This window comes from Xiphias gladius, chromosome 12 (genome assembly GCF_016859285.1).
Source record: "Xiphias gladius isolate SHS-SW01 ecotype Sanya breed wild chromosome 12, ASM1685928v1, whole genome shotgun sequence".
Taxonomy (NCBI): Eukaryota; Metazoa; Chordata; class Actinopteri; order Istiophoriformes; family Xiphiidae; genus Xiphias; species Xiphias gladius.
The window spans coordinates 6,699,665-6,715,976 of NC_053411.1; the positions used below are offsets into that span (position 1 = coordinate 6,699,665).

The 16,312-nt window shown below is 40.1% G+C and overlaps 2 protein-coding genes across 2 annotated transcripts; one reads left to right on the forward strand and one right to left on the reverse strand.

Moving 5' to 3' along the window:
• Window positions 1–4,426: 4,426 nt before the first annotated feature.
• On the forward strand, window positions 4,427–7,543 carry LOC120797770 (glycoprotein hormone beta-5-like). Its single transcript, XM_040141630.1, has 3 exons — window positions 4,427–4,484; window positions 5,468–5,669; window positions 7,157–7,543. The coding sequence occupies exons 2-3, from the start codon at window positions 5,469–5,471 to the stop codon at window positions 7,343–7,345; spliced, it is 390 nt and encodes a 129-aa protein (XP_039997564.1). The 5' UTR covers window positions 4,427–4,484; window position 5,468; the 3' UTR covers window positions 7,346–7,543.
• Window positions 7,544–9,654: 2,111 nt separating this feature from the next.
• On the reverse strand, window positions 9,655–10,499 carry gpha2 (glycoprotein hormone subunit alpha 2). Its single transcript, XM_040141498.1, has 3 exons — window positions 10,382–10,499; window positions 9,849–10,033; window positions 9,655–9,759 (listed from the first exon to the last, which is right to left on the reverse strand). Exons 1-3 carry the CDS (start codon window positions 10,497–10,499, stop codon window positions 9,655–9,657), a joined length of 408 nt encoding a protein of 135 aa, XP_039997432.1.
• Between the last annotated feature and the right edge of the window lie 5,813 nt (window positions 10,500–16,312).

Below are 16,312 nucleotides of genomic sequence, written 5' to 3' on the forward strand. Positions count from 1 at the left end.
ATTTTATGAAGTTAAAGTTTAGAGCCCCCCAAGCATAAACCCAGAAATGAATCCAAGCAGATCAGTATGCCCCACCCAACAAAGAGGTTACTAGAGGCTGAATGAAGTGCGCCACATGTGTCTCAAACCAAAAGAAAAACACCATAATCCAGTTGAATTTCTGAACCCAGACTGTCTGTTCCTTTAGGCTCAGCAGACCTGACGCTGCTAAATGGCGACCACGACGACGATAACTTTTTCGGTGTGAACCAACAAAAATCTGTTTATTCTTGTCTGATTATTATGATAGAGTGATGGGATAAAGAGAAGGTGAAAAAAAAACAGAAAAAAAAATATTTTAGCAATATTTTCATTCTTTCAGGATAATCTGTATGTTTTTAGGGGGTTAAACAAGAAGTGGGTGTCACACTCAAATGTTTACCCCCCACTCTTGTTTTTACTCCTGTTGCGTCCTTGATATTCACATTGTCTTAAAGGTACTTTTTTGTGTACATTTATTTGATGAAAAATGATTTTGCTTTGTAATTATGTTGTTTATTTTCTTGGTTTTTGTATGATCTTGTTCATTTTGTGGAAAACTGATAATGATGCTATTTATTTTCTATTTGATCAGGAAATGTAACCTTATTTGAAGATGATGGTCAGGTTGTGTATGTGTGCGTGTGTGAGTGTGTGTGTTGGTGTGTAACCAGTGAGTGAATCAGTGAATAGGAGATGTGCGTAGATAGAGTGATAGAGAACGAGAGGAAACTGTTCTCTCTTTGCTTCTTTTTCTCTCTCTCTCCTTCTCTCCTTCCTGAAGGACAGGGTTTGAATCTGAATGTATCGTAAAACAAATCGATTGATTGTTTTTTTGACGCTTGAGATGCTGTCGGCTGCTTCGTAACCAAACATTCAAAAACTATTCAGACCAGCAATTTTTCAGAACACTCACTTGAAATCATGCCTGAGTCAACAAGGTTTTGAAATCCATTTAACTTGCAACTCTCAGATTTGCATTTAAAGTTTTATTGAGTTGTTAATGAGTGATTTAGCATTTCAAACAGAGTCAGGATTTATGTTTTAAGTTTGGTTTGAGTTTGGTTGACTTGCTGTGGTCACACCTAATTTGCCACTGCATCTTTGAACAAAAGAGGTTGCTTCTCTCAAACGCTGACACTGCATCTTTGCATATCATGTCATTTGCAGGTGCTGAATCCAACATCCAGGTTACAACTTCCAATAGATTTCTCAGTCACACCAAATATTGCCAAATTTGTGCATGAAAGTTCATTCTTAAGCTTGACATAAAAAAAAACATTTAACTCCAGCTTCTCTTACTAGCTTTCTTTACAATCACTTGTCATGGTCTTCATCAGCGGATGGAGTTGCTTGGTGGTCCCAGACATAGCTCAGTGGTCCTCATGTGACTTAAGTATTGAACTTCGGTTCAGAATGTATCGTCACATGATGGCACCTGAGCCATCTCAATGACAATTGAGCAAACTCCATTTTCTGAAGAAGACTGAGTTCTGATTGAAAGCTCTGGAGAAAGCTAGAAATTGGAGCCTGAGTTAAGATTATTTACGCATATGCTACTGGTTCGCAGTCATTTGATCCCTTAGAACAAAAGGCAGCAAGTGTGCGTTCGAGTTGGGTAATCAAATTCAAAAAATACAAATCGGAGCAAAAACTTTTGAGGAAAATAATATTCTTTTGTGTAAAACAAAAATGTTTTGTTTTCTAGCTCTTTAATTAACTCGTGACCCCCTATTTTTTCTTAGTCTTTTTGTTTTCTTCACAGGTATATAGGTAGGTATACAGGTAGTATAGACGCAAAGCGCTCAAATTTGCATTGGGCAAGCACCTATGGATTAGGTTTCATGTAGGTTTGATGATTCAAGTCATACCAGTGAACACCTCAAAACCTGCTCCTGCAGACACCATGTGGCTGTCACTCTGGGCAGACCAAAAAAACAAACCTTCCCATTTAGTTGGATTTCAAACATTGTTGTGATTCAGACAAAAAAAAAAATGTTCAAAAACACAACCGAAAACAGACAAAACCTGACTTTGCTGTCATAAAGCTCAGCTTACTTTATGATTTTGTTTTGGCTAGCTTATTTACAAACCCTCTTGATTGTTATTGTCAGTCAGTCAGCTGACTCGGGGAAAACGGAACCCCAGCTCCCACTGCTCTAGAATTCTCAATGATACAGATCAATAATATTCTTCAGTTCTAGAGTCCTGTTGTCCATTCTAGAACTGCTCCAGGACAGGAAGCGAGAGAAGAGAGAGTGTTCGCAGAGAGCTCTGGTATCGCCTCACAGACAGCCATAAAACGCTGCTTCCATTCACTGTCACGTTTCCTCTCTTTGGCCATTTTTAGCCAAATTTAAAGAAATGCTTTAAGTCAGAGTGGAGGTGTGAATGGATTCGATGAAAGCAGCCAGTAAAGATAAAAACAGAGGAGGAGAATGACAGAGGAAAGAAAAGACATGGTGTTAGACATGATAGAATGGCAATAAGTAAGAGCAACAGTAACAGAATGAAAATATAAAAACCTAAAATCGCATTACGTAGCAATCTCACTGAATTTCTAGATTTGCACTGTCTGCCCAATGGTCTGTGTTTGTTGTGTTGAAGAAAAACCTTAGAGAAGATGATAAAGACAATGCAGAAGAAGAAGATGTATATTTTGGGGACCAACACAGCGGTGGGGGGGGTTGAATGTAGAGAGGCTTACTACTGTACGTAACATTACAGGGGGCTGTAGAATGGAGGGGAAAAAAAACTATGTGCTAAAAATGAAACTTCACTTTGAGAAAACACTCTGGGAGTCTGTGCTGTTTTTTTGTGTCACCCTGTTTGTCTCTGTGGCTGAGTATAACTCCAGCTCCACTCACTGATACTTGATCATGATGAGTCATGATGTGCATATCTTAAAGCTGCACCAATATTTATAAATCAAATCACTTTGTGTAATTTGAAAGTTGTCACTGCAGTGAAAAACCCACAGCAACTCTGCAGTTCCCCTAAGCTCTACAGAGACTTTTTGCCTCTTTTAGATCCTTGTTTTATTATGTAACCCTCAAACTACAGTTATTACGCCTCATTTCCTGTCGCCGGCATGCAGCTTTTATCAGAAAAAAGGCTCTGATAACCCAACTTTAGAATGCCTGCCCAACACCAAGCTACAAGATGGACAAAATTAGCAAAAACTAGCTGCTGAATATAGTGAAGCATTTAGTGGCTAAGAGCCTGCTTTTTCTCCCAGGTTTTGGTGGAGACCAAAACAGAGCTAAATCAACCATGAATTTTGGAGTTACATTTGTTAGGTGCTCCTGGATGTGTAAACGGTCAACTGTTTGCTATCATGTTAGCCATATCAACTTAATAAGGAAATGATAATTGAGTGTTGTGTTTTCATCTTGTTTTGCTTACACCGAGTGGTCGAAAGATTAATTAATGCAGGTTTAATCTCTCAGCACGTGTATTTAGAAGACTATACAAAATGGGAACAATAAATACAAAACTGCTTTACATTTTTGCAGACTGTCTTCAAATGCTACCTTTCATTTTGGATTTTTTTGAGAAGCCATTGATTTCAATTCATTTCCATATCAAAATCAACTGGCAACTCTTGAAACTTGCTTGAGTTGCACAATCCAACACAGTTAACATCAAATCTGCATTCAATTTGGTCAGAGTTACCTTATTGTTGTGTTGTGATGCATTTTTTTTTGCATATTTGGAATAGTTCCACTGTATTACTATGCAACAATTAATGGAAAAAAAAACAATGACTGCTTGGAAAAGTAGCAAAAACACACCCAAAAATATAAAACACAACAGCATAGTTTGCAAAATGGTTAGCTGTGATGTGAAAGTATAGGTTAGTCTTAGTAAGTGAGCAAAGAACATGCAAAAGCACTGGTATGGTGTGGGACTTTAAGAGCAAAAATGTCCATTAACAGCAGAGGCGACAACTCTGAAAAAGTTCACATCATTGTTTTTTCCCTTAGCTTTGAAATTGACAGCACTTTTTAAAGTCATATACAATGCACAGTTTATGTAATGATGTAGTTTCAAGGGTTTTACATTGCTCAGTAAAAGTTTAAAAGGTTCTTTTTTTTATGTTAATACTACCAATCCTTTTGTCAGAATAAGTGTCAAGTTGTGTACTGACATCCCTGACATCATTGGGAGTAGACTAGTTGGATAAAGAACTGCACACACACACATGCTCACACAGAGAGATACGGGCTGAGGTTAAGAAAACATAGACAAGCATCTGTATTTTCCAGGGAGTATCCATTATTTCTGGCTTGGGTTCTCTAATGGTATTTCATTGTAATTGCTATGATGTCAGAGTGTCCGTCCACCCTAATGGCCTTCTAAAAACAACAACAAGGACAGATTGGTTCCATTCACTGGTTGTTGTCTGGGCAGAGAGACACAGGAGTCCAGCAGCTCAAATCTCTGCAAGAGCTTCAGCTGAAAAGGTGAGAGGTGCTTTTTTAAACATTCATCAAGTAAGACTGTGCAAGTATGTAGCGTTAGACTTTGACTAAAATTCATTTTAAGAGACTTTGAAGTGAATTAGGGACAAAAAAAGTGTGCATTAATATGTTATTAGGCTATTTTACAATCACAATTAGTGTAGTTTCATAGCCCATAGTCATTGTACTCACAGTCAACACAGTGTGGTGTTAGGTTAGCGGTTTCAGTGCTTATGTAAGTATTTTCCTCATCATTTTGTTTGTGCAGAAAGTATTTTCATTTCAGTGTCATATTTCTTAGAACAAGTAAAAGATTCTGCAGTTTAGCTGAGCTGATGTGACACCAGATGTTTCAGTACAGTTTAAGTGGTTTGCTTGAAAATGTGCAGAATAATTGAGCAGATGTTTCCAAAAGCATTAGGGAAAAATTCAAACAAAAGGAGAAAAACTGCTGCTTTTCATTCAAGTGAAACTCCCATGTCAGATTTGCCAGTTATCACGGTTCTGCACTAAAATTCTTACCTTCTCTCTTTCCTTCTTTATTTTTTGTTTGAAAGTTTTTGCCTCTATTAAATTTTCTAAGGAATACTTTTGATAGGACAGTGGTGCTATTGGCAGCAGTAGCCAAAATAGACACTAGAGGGAGGTGTGAGTCATGCTGAATGTCACACTGTATACTTTACACTGATCACTTTCTCCTACAGATGCAAACTATTGGCAATAAATTGCCTGTATGTAAACGTTTTTCTATTTTAATAATTCACTGATGATAACATTAATTCTTTTTACTTAAGAAGATGTTTATGTCCTCACTAACAATGTAAACATATCAAAATAATGACACTCAATGACACTTTAGTGTATCACACTCAGGCAGGTCACCTGTAGCTGATGAATAGTGGACATAAAAACTTGAATAATAGTATTCCCCCATCAAAGTTACTTAACCCTCTTTCTTTATTTCACTCCCTATCCATCATACCCAGCATGCATCTCCATCCTCTGTCACACTCTTTCTTCCTCCTCCTGGTTGCTGAGGCAGCCGTGGTGTGCGTTGCCGTGACGACCACGCTCCACGGTTTCCGAGGCTGTGCGGTGCGAGAGTTCTCCTTTGTGGCCCAGAAGCCCGGCTGCAAAGGACTACGCATCACCACGGAGGCCTGCTGGGGGCGCTGCCACACCTGGGAGGTAACACACACACACACACACACACACACACACACACACACACACACACACACACACGAACATACACGGTGAAGAAAGAGAACAGCTGTCACATTTAGCTGATGTAGGAGTCCCACTTTTTTCCATCGCTGTTTCTGAAAACTTCCATGATACTGGAATTAATCAAATGAAGGATTAATGACCCAGGATGCAACTCAAATCATAAAAAGGCTGATTACTTACTCTCAGCTCTGACCCATATGTCATTGTAATAAAAGATGCTCAAATCCCTCCAAATTGGGAGGGTTAATAAACTTATTCTGACCTTGTTCTAGTTTGCGCAGATTCAAAATTCACCTCAGAGTGGTTGAAAAACCAAATTTGGCGGGTCAAAAACTCAGTCAGTCTCAAAGTCTTTACAGGTGAAAGAGCTCTAATAAGCAACAGTAGAGGTGACTCAGTCACACGGCAGAAGGTCAGTATTAGAGTTTAATCAGCTTGCTTAACAAACAAAACAAAACGAGCAACCCCCCCCCACCCCCCCACCCACCCCTTCTCAAGGTTCACTTGCTACTTTTTTCATGGGCTTTCCACTGCATCTCATGGTCTTTCTCAGTGGATGGAGTTTGCTATTTTGACAAAGAAAATCTTAAGTCGCGGTCCACTCATTATCTTTTTTTTTTTTTCTCAGCTGTCAACTGCATCTCACAGTCTGCCGTGGTGGATAGAGCTTGCTAACAAAAAATGAAAACACTTGCTTGCTTCTCCTGGGGCTTTCAACCACATCTCACATTCTTCCTCAGAGGCTGGAGTTACAGAAAAAACAAAACAAAAAAAAACAACTCATCGCACTGAAATTTTTCAACACATACTCAAAAAATGTAGACAAATGTTCTAAAAAGGAACTTGGGTCTTTTATATTGCAAAGAGAAAGAGCGAGTAATGGTGAGTCCTAGAAGTGATTGATAAGAACGGTAAGTCAGAGTCAGATGTTGCACTGTTTCTGTCCCTAACAATTTCAGTGCAACCTGAATGGTGTGACTGAATGGTGACTAAGGTTTGTGAGGAGCACAAAGCTATTGAGAGTATCACTTACACTCCGGTTCTACGCTGCATTACGTGTGCCATCAACTGCTGTGATCCCACAAATATCTTTTGGTTATTACCTCCAAATGCTTAAGTGTGATGTCAAGTAGGACAGAAAAAGTGGCATTATTCAAACTCATTCAGTCCATGACCTATGACTTTTGTTGTCTGAGTCCACTTGGTGTGTTTAAAGGAAGGCATGTAGCTTTTTCTTCTCTATTTCTTTTATTTTCTTTACTTAGTCTTAGACTTTCTGTGTATTGATCCTGTAACACAAATATCAGAAACATTGTTGCATTCACCGATAATAGTTTTTGTCGGTAAATTGGAAAGAAGCTCTCATCAAAGGTCATACCCGTAATTGGTGTTCCACCAGGGTGTATCTGTGTGTGTGTGTGTGTGTGTGCGTGTGAACCCTGTAGAAACCAGTGCCGGATCCCCCCTACATCCAGCGACACCACCGTGTGTGTACGTACAGCCGTACCCGCTACATGACAGCCCGGCTGCCGGGCTGCCAGCCCAACGTCTCCCCTCTCTACCACTATCCCATGGCCCTGAACTGCCACTGTGCCGTCTGCTCCACACAGGACACAGAGTGTGAGACCTTCTGAGGGACAGAGCAGCACTTTCACTGTACAGTGCTATTAAGTGTTTCACTGATATGGATGACACAGATCAAAATGATGAAATCAAGATATCTCAGCCTTGAAGGAAGGATATTTGACACTGAGTAACATAAAAATGATCCCTCCTTTAGACTGAAGACCATGTGTGTATCAATATACAGTATATGTCTGTATGTAGGAAAGGAGAAACAAATAAACAAAATAAGAATAAGAATATTAGAATAAGAGTTCTGTAATTCTTCGCCATGATGTTACCAATACTGAATTTAAGAACATACAAATAAATGCACTTTTTTGATTATATGTTAATATATTAAATACTGTATATCAACTGTAGCGCTATTATAATCTAAAATAAGAAAGGTGAGCAGTACATATACATTCTTTGTTTTAACTACTGTACTGTATCTGTGTGGCAAGGCCAAATTACCAAGCGCTAAAGCGGGCAACTGGGGGCCCCAGACCCTCAGGAGCCCAGTGTTTTTGTGTGTGCATAGTTTATGGTAATAGGTAAAATGCAAATTTGTTTGGGATATTCACCATTACATTAATATTTCAACTGAATTTGTCATGACGTGGTCTTTTAATGGGGCCGTGTATTAATCCCCCAACAGTTTTACTGTAATACCAAATTAATACCGTAATTGCATATGTTTATATTGTACTCACATGCTGCAAATTCCTGCAAAAATCTTTGTCATTTGTTTACTTGAAGATGACACAGCTTATTTCTGGCCCAGGATCCCAGAAGGGTTTGTCTGGCCAGGCTGTGTTTCATCTACTGTATGTTGACAATAACATACAGTATTTGACTTCGTCCATTCTCAATGGACTGTAAAACAGTAATAACTGATAACCGCATAACGATAATCAGGTAAGGATGCTCAAAAATCAACCACCAGCAGTATACACTTTGTGTGTGTGTGTGTGTGTGTGTGTGTGTGTGTGTGTGTGTGTGTGTGTGTGTGTGTGTGTGTGTGTGTGTGTGTGTGTGTACTCATGTTGTAGGTGAATCAGTGACATTGACTCACTTCCCTTTTTGGGACAAAATTCAAGTCCCCACAATGTAAATTATTAAATGATTAAATTTACTGTTACTGTCGGGATTTGACAAGTAGTGGTCACGGTGAAGGTTAGGCTAAGTCACCAGGGCATTAATCTAATTCAACGTAATGTCCCCTTAAGTAATGGAAACAAGTTTGTATGTGTGTGTAAAGTGGGAAGATAAAGCAAAGGTCTATGTCAACCACTAAAAGTTGCAGAATAGAAATTTATTGAAATCCAAGTTCATCACAAACTATACAGTGCATTCTTTCTCTTTTCATTTCATTGATATTTCAAACATTCATTGGTTTCATCAATAATTATTTACAAAATCTCTTTCAGTTCAAATTCATAAATATAAATAAATTTGTACATTCTTTAGTCTCATCTGTGTTTAGTGGTTATTTGAAAGAATGGAACTATTTATTTCTATGACCTTTATGATTCCAAATGTTGACAATATATTGACTTTTTTGTTTAATACGAGTCATGGAAGAGATTACTTTACTGTCTCAACTTATTGTTCTCATTCATTTTGACATATTTCAAAATATAAAAGAGATATAAAAGACTTACACTTCCCACTGAATCACTAAGTATGAATGATAGTATGACTATTTTTTTTATTTCTAGCTGCTTACAGTAAATCAAGTCTTTGCCAAGCCTCAAAGCAAAATATAAAAAAGGTTGAGTTTGTGTGACAGAATGGCTTATACTGCCTTTAAAAAAAATGTGTATCAATCAAGTTTTCTAGAAGAGCCACATTTTACACAAGCAAACACAAACAGAGGAACATGCAACACACACATACTACCTGCTCAAACAGCACATCTTTGTAAGCATACAAAAGTGTGAATTTTTCACACGTCAATATTAAAGTACCGGGTGACTGGTCCAGAGCAAATTTCACTCTGCCTGAAGGAAGTTCACTTGATTTTAGTAGAAAATTTGAGAGTCACATGGGCTAGGTAGTTTTGCAGAAAACCTCTCCATCTTTTAATCATTTTCTGTCAGCCTTCCTTCCATTCTTGAAGAAAAAAAAACGGAGGACACCCTGGTTTTGACAGTAACATGGTGGAAGGCCAATTTGTCTTCAATTAAATAGGTTAAAGTGAATTTTCTTCAACATTCAAAACAAGTCGACATACTGCAAATAGAAAAAGGATAGTTACTCTTGCATTTTGATCATTTAAACTGTTATTTGGATCTTATCCTGGTGTACGTCTGTGACAGCATACTGTCTGGATGTGTCAGTAGCGGGACTTGCGGCACATGTCGCAGCGACACGCCTTAGCTGTCAGGATCTCTATTTCGTCATGGTGACGACCACGAGGGCAGTCCAGGCGAACCCTGACCTGAGGGAATACAAGCCACAGGGCATGAACAAAAATAAGAGAAACATAATGATGTAGTCCACATCCAGTCAGCTCCCTCCACTCCTCACCTTGGCATCCTTGCTGATGGTGCAGCATTGTGAAGCGGAGGTGATGTTGTGGGTGAAGTTGGAGGCCACCAGTACGGAGTATCTGGACGGGAAGGCGCTGGACTCGCAGTAGCCCACGCAGGCGTAGACCAGGTGGGTGCCTTTGCACGTGCTGCGACGGTCACTGCGGATGGTCACGTTGAAGGCTGGAGATGAGGTGAACGACAGGCGGTTGGGTGAGGGCGAATGAGCTTGTGTATGTGTTTTGTGTGTGTGTGTGTGTGTGTGTGTGTGTGTGTGTGTGTGTGTGTTTGGGATGCAACAGTTAAAAAAAATCGCAACATCGCTGTCATCATTTGTTGTGATACTTTCATGTAAATAGTAGAATCTTGAAACAGACCATGAAGGTTATTTATCTCAACCAGAAGTACTGTTGAAGATAATGTTCTCAAGACCACATTACCCATACACCCTGTTGCTTCCTGTCAATAGACGCTGATTTGGGGACACTGTGAGTCACATCTAGAACCTTGTGCTATATACGTGTAACTCACGGTAAAGGTGACAGCCAGGGGTGAGGGCATCATAGCTCCAACCAATAGGAGAGAAGAGCAGCAGTGACACCACTGGTAAGACCAGCAGGAAAAGGTGTGAGGCCATGCACAGCGACATCTGGACGGCAGCCTGGAGGGTCCAAACAGAACAACATAACTGTAAGACTCCAGAAAAGTCACACATTTAACTAAATAATTCCAACATTTTAATGAGAAAAGTAAGAAAACTGCAGTGCAAGTTTGACCTTGTTAGACTTTATGGTTCTAAAAATGGTTCTAGTTCAAAAAATTAGAACCATTTTTGGTTGAACTGCTCACAGTTTATGGACATATACAAGCTTTGACGAGGGGTACAAGGTTGGGAACGAGAGATCCAGGCTACTTTAAAAAAGATCTTAATTTGGTTTCTATACTTAGGACACTAAAGAAGCCGTGAACTTCTCAAATGCTCAAGGCTCAACCTGGGATGATCTTCTGCTGCTGAACTTTGCCCTGAAAATCAAAGTGTTGCCCATCGTCCCCTCCTTTATCTACCCAAGGTGATTTCCCACCCTGCATGTCTGCTTGTGTATCACTCCGCTGATGAACAGCTAATGTGAATAAAAACAAGACTGTCTTTACCTTCTCAATCTGCCTCATTTAACAGCTACCTGCTGACACATGTATGCACTTAGCTCTCGCTGACTCGTAATGTACACATATAATCAGTAGATCACTATACATGGAAAAAAGTCTTTATTTAAAATAGAGAAAAGGTGAAGGATCCTGTGTGTGTCTGTGTCTTCCACAGTAACCCACATAAGCACGAACATGTACACACTGTATATCCTATGTGCACACATGCATGCGTGATCCTGAGTGTTCATGGATGCACGTGCTCACGCCCCCCTCACACACTCACACTCCAACACGTGTGTAAACAATAAAGTCATATTTTCCTGGGAATTTGGGGATCCTGACCCTTGCCCTCTAAACTGGCAGCCCTTTCCAGCTCCGTTTCCCTCCGACGGGGGCGTTGGGAATGGCCGCCGTGCTGAAGGGGGAACAGCCCTGGGGACGCCATTAACACTGCTGGTACCACCAAATTAATGGGTCAGGCCTGTGTGTGCGACTGTGTGCGTGTGAGGCCATTAACCCCATGTCAGCTAATGGGGCAGGGGAAATGCCCGGCTTTTTCCTCTTATGTGGGGTTTCCACGCCTGAAGGTTTGGTTTGTCTTTGAGGAAAGTGGGTTGTAATACACCACACAACACTTCGGGCTGACCACCAAAACAACCTACAGATTATATACACCCTGGAAAAGTTAAGATCCTTGAAGTGCCTGCAATAATAGTCCATACACACATAAACCTTCTCGAAATCCTCTTATCAGTGCTGCCTGTATAAATATGTTTAAAAGTGTGTCATATTCTGCTGCTCCATGATTTGGCATTATTCATCTTCTGAGGCACCCAAAACTGCTAAACAATGCTTCTTTAAAAGTCCTTCCCAACATGAAAAACTGTTATACACCCTTGGCAAAAGGAACAAAGTCTGAGCATAACTTTTAATTGCTGAGAATACACATTTGGCAAGTGAGAGTTGATAATATTTCGATTTTACCCACCCAAATGATCCTCTATTCTCTTAAATTTAAATTACATTGTATGACAAGTTCAGGTCTGAGTGGGTGCTGACCTGGAGGTTGCAGCAGGACCAGTTTATCTTATATGATACAAACAATAAAACTTAAAATTAAAAATATAAATGCTATTTGGACCATCTACATCATAACACACAATGTGCAATATACCTTTTTGCGTTAAATGTGTACAGCCTTACTAACAGAGAAAAATGCATTTTAAAAGACCAAAGAATCAAAATCGAGACCTTTAGTCTTCTCTGATATTATTTTTTATCATATATTTTAATATAGTAATTAAGAATAAATTAGAACAATAATGCTTAGTTTTACAAAAATACTACATGAAAGTACAGGCCAGCTGAATTGTGAGGAACTTTAAAATGAAACCCGCCAAACCCTCAAGAGCTCTCTCCACAAACTGCAACGTTTTCTGTCAAGGAAACAATTCTGTTATCTTTGTGCAGCTAATAAAAATGCATGCAAAAGTCTGCAGAATTAGAAGGCGAAGACGTGGGAAATACTGGGAAAGATGGATGAGTTTAAATGTGCGTTTCCCCCCAGATTTTACAACACTCCAACTTAATTCTGACTCGTACAATTTTTTATATGCAAAAGAGCCCCCCTTTAAATCTTAAAGAAGGCAACAATCACACAGACAAATCACAGAACTTTAAGGTCTGTTCCACCAATTTAAGTTCATTCCAGGTGTAAAAGTGAGCTGGGTCTTACCTGAAGACGTAGAGTGGAGAGCGCAACTTCACGAGTGCAGGGCAGGTGTGTCAACGGCTAGGTGTGTGTGAGGTTGTCTCTTCTGAGCCTCATGCAGGGCTATAAGTAATACAGGTGAGGCACTTATAGCTCTGGACACACCCACAATTAGACAGCTGAGTGTGTCTAAATCCTTTTTTTTCCTTACACGTCCCTCTTTGTCTTTCTTCTCCGCACCTCCTACTGGAACAACAAAACACAAGAAATTCTCTAGAAATATTAAAATCTCCTAAAACTTCTCTTTGTCTTTCTCCTAGAGTCTGTTAACATCTCGGCGTCCCTCCACCCTCCCCATCCCTGCACTCCGTTTTAAACCTTTAGGGGGACCGCTGCTGTGACACAGAGGAAAACTAGATAGGTTTTCCATCAACGCACCACCACAATAGTAAGAACACACACGGCTTTACCTCACACACATACACATGCAAGGAGACACACACATGATCACATAAAAGCCCTCGTGCACATACGAAATAACACAAGAAATAATATTCTAGGCCTCAGCTGCCAATTGATACACACTACAAGTGACCTAATAAGCTAAATTGAATGGGAGACCTCTCTCTCTCACTCACACACACACACACACACACACACACACACACACACACACACACACACGCACGCACACGCACACACAAAGTCCGCCTGGGTTTTCCATTTGTGGAGGAGGAAGAGCAGGGTCGGGTCAGAAGATATTGTGAGTTTGGGTCAACTGTGTGTGCGTGTGTGTGTGTGTGTTTGTGTGTGTGTGTGTGTGTGTGTGTGTGTGGCACATGGTGGGTATATTTGGAGAATGCCTGGCTCCACTTCTCTTTTTCTTTGTCTTGAACAGAGGATGTCAGCTTAGCAACCACTCTCTCCAAACTCCAGCGGGTAAAGACATTCTTTTAATTCAATTCTTTGTTGGACCAGTGTCTGGAAGCTTCAGTGACTTGTCACAAAGGTCACAAACTGCCAGATCAGACCACTGACGAGTGTCTCTTTCACTCCTCATATGTTTTAGTTCTTTAAAAGTGTGGCCAAAGACCCAAAATGGGTTTCCTTTGTCCTCTTTCTGGTGGGTCTCCACATGAAACTGGGTTTCAGGCTGAAGGAACAAATGTCTTAGTTGCTGGAACAGCAACCAAGACATCAGAGGAGGAGGGGGTGAGGGGGTGGGTCCTCTATTTAAAGTTCCTCTCCTGAGGTTACGTTTTGGTTTTTAGATGAAGTTTTCCTTGTCTTCCTGAAGAGTTGGGGCTAGGTTGGCAATTACTGCTGTTGTGGTCTTGCAAAGACCAATGAAACCATAAAGCCCACTGATACTGGGCCATAAAAATAAATGATTTGACTCTTTGGCTTTCACAGCACTTATCAATCTGCCAGTGGAATTGATTCAAGAAATTAAGAAAGTCACTAAACAATACGGTCACAATCAATAAAACAGCAGTTGGAGATTAACCGAGGCACATAATCCAAACTCAAATTTTCTTTTAGCTTCAGCTACTTTGGACTGGACTCCAGATGCAGTGCTTGTCATTGCTTCAGTAGATTTTCTTCTCTACATCAGCAGCTCCATATTTGTCCTCTATCCTGAATCAGACCCAGCAGGTCTTCATGGGACAGCACAAGACTAGTTCCTTGAGGAATCAAACCATTTCTTTCTATATGTGTCTTCAGAAATCTCATTTGGTTAAAAAGTAAGTGCTTTAAAATATGTGGAACTGTTTACAAAAGAAATCAACTTATTTCAAGAAGTTTCTAGAAATAAGTGCCTGTCTTTCCAAACAGGAAAAAAATAAGGCACTCTTTTAGAATCAAGAAAAAGACAATTAAAGACTTACTGTCAACAAATTCCAATAAAATAACAAAACATACGATTAATTTCCCCTACCAATTAATATTGTCTGTGTAGTCGTTTGTGCCATTGGGCTCCAACGTTGTCCAACAATTATCAAAAACACAGTGAGCCACTCTGTTACACTGGATGACATGTTTCTTCAATACCATGAACACACACACTAGAGTTCAATCCCACATACATCTCCTTGCTGGCATACACCAAATGTGTATTAATCCACAGCTGAAAATAGTCCCCAACAAATGGACTATTTACTTGTGTTTGAGTAACGTTTGCTAAACAAATACAGTGGCCAGCCATTTTAGGAAATTACCTAGCCTTTATTCAAACGTAAAACCATACATTTGTTTTTTTTTTCTTTTTTTAAAATTGTCTTCAGTAAGAAGTGGGTTTGAGGCTGAGTGCTGCAGACATGGAAGGGAAGTCAGAAAGTACCAAGAGATAGACTGACAAATAATTGATTTTGGTCGTTTCATGGGATATGTTGACAATAAGAAAAAAATAGAATGATGGAAACCTTATCCTTTAAACCCTCTATCTGCACTGCATTAAGAACCGTAGTTGGAGAAGAATGACATCATTCCAATGCTGTTTACCTTTCAGATGCTAGAAGGGTGATGCACACATTTTTCTACACACCCATTTTATATGACAGTAGGTGATGTTAGAGCACACCATTTCTATTTCAAAGCTTTTTAAGAACAGGTTGCAGTGTTTGCTACTAACGCAGGATAGGTGCTGACTGGGCTTCCAGTACCGCATGTTCACTCACACACACGCTCACTCTCACACGCACACACCTTCTAACGAAAACACAATTATCATCTTATGGCCCCTCTACCCCAAACATTCCCAATCCAGTTATGTCAATGGAAAACGGAATGTGTGACATCATCACCTAAACCCCCCACCTACACACACACAAACACGCAAAAACTATTAGTGTGTTGACCGTAAGTTGCATGGATGACCACAGTGTGTGTTTCTTCTGATTCCATGCCAACCAGAGAGAGAGAGGGGTAGAGAGACTATACATCTGAATGGGCCACAGCACCTCATCAGGAGAAAGGGACATGAATGAACTTTGTTCAACTGGAGACTAGTAGTTGAAACACACACACACACACACACACACACACACACACACACACACACACACACACACACACACACACACACATTACTCCAGTGTGACTCAGTGGGGTGACTGATGTTTGTTGTATGTTTGTACTGGCCCCGTCGCTCTTGGCTGCCGTGGAAACTGTGGCGTCCTGAATAACTATAATATCATTAATGTGTCCGCTTCCACTTGTGCCCTGTTATTTTAATCCTAGTGTGTGCGTAAGTACATCTGCATGTGAGTGTGTCAGCGTGTCAATGAAAGTCTGTCTAGTATGCCTCTCTCTGTATAGCAGAGTATGATGTGTGTATGTTTGAGCTGAAGTTAGGAATGGCAAAATTGTGTGTGTCTGTTTAAACACTATTTTAGTATCATTATGTCTGACAGGACATTGTGTGTGTGATTAAAGTGTGTAAGTAGATGTGAGTGTAAGATAAATTATGTGCGTGTTATGTTGGGCTCTATGACAATGTAAGGAGAGGATTAGGCAAAGTTTTCCTGGTTCTAAGATGATGTTTGCGTCCAGTTGACCCATTTACCCCCATAAACACACGCACGCAGGCATGGACACGTGCA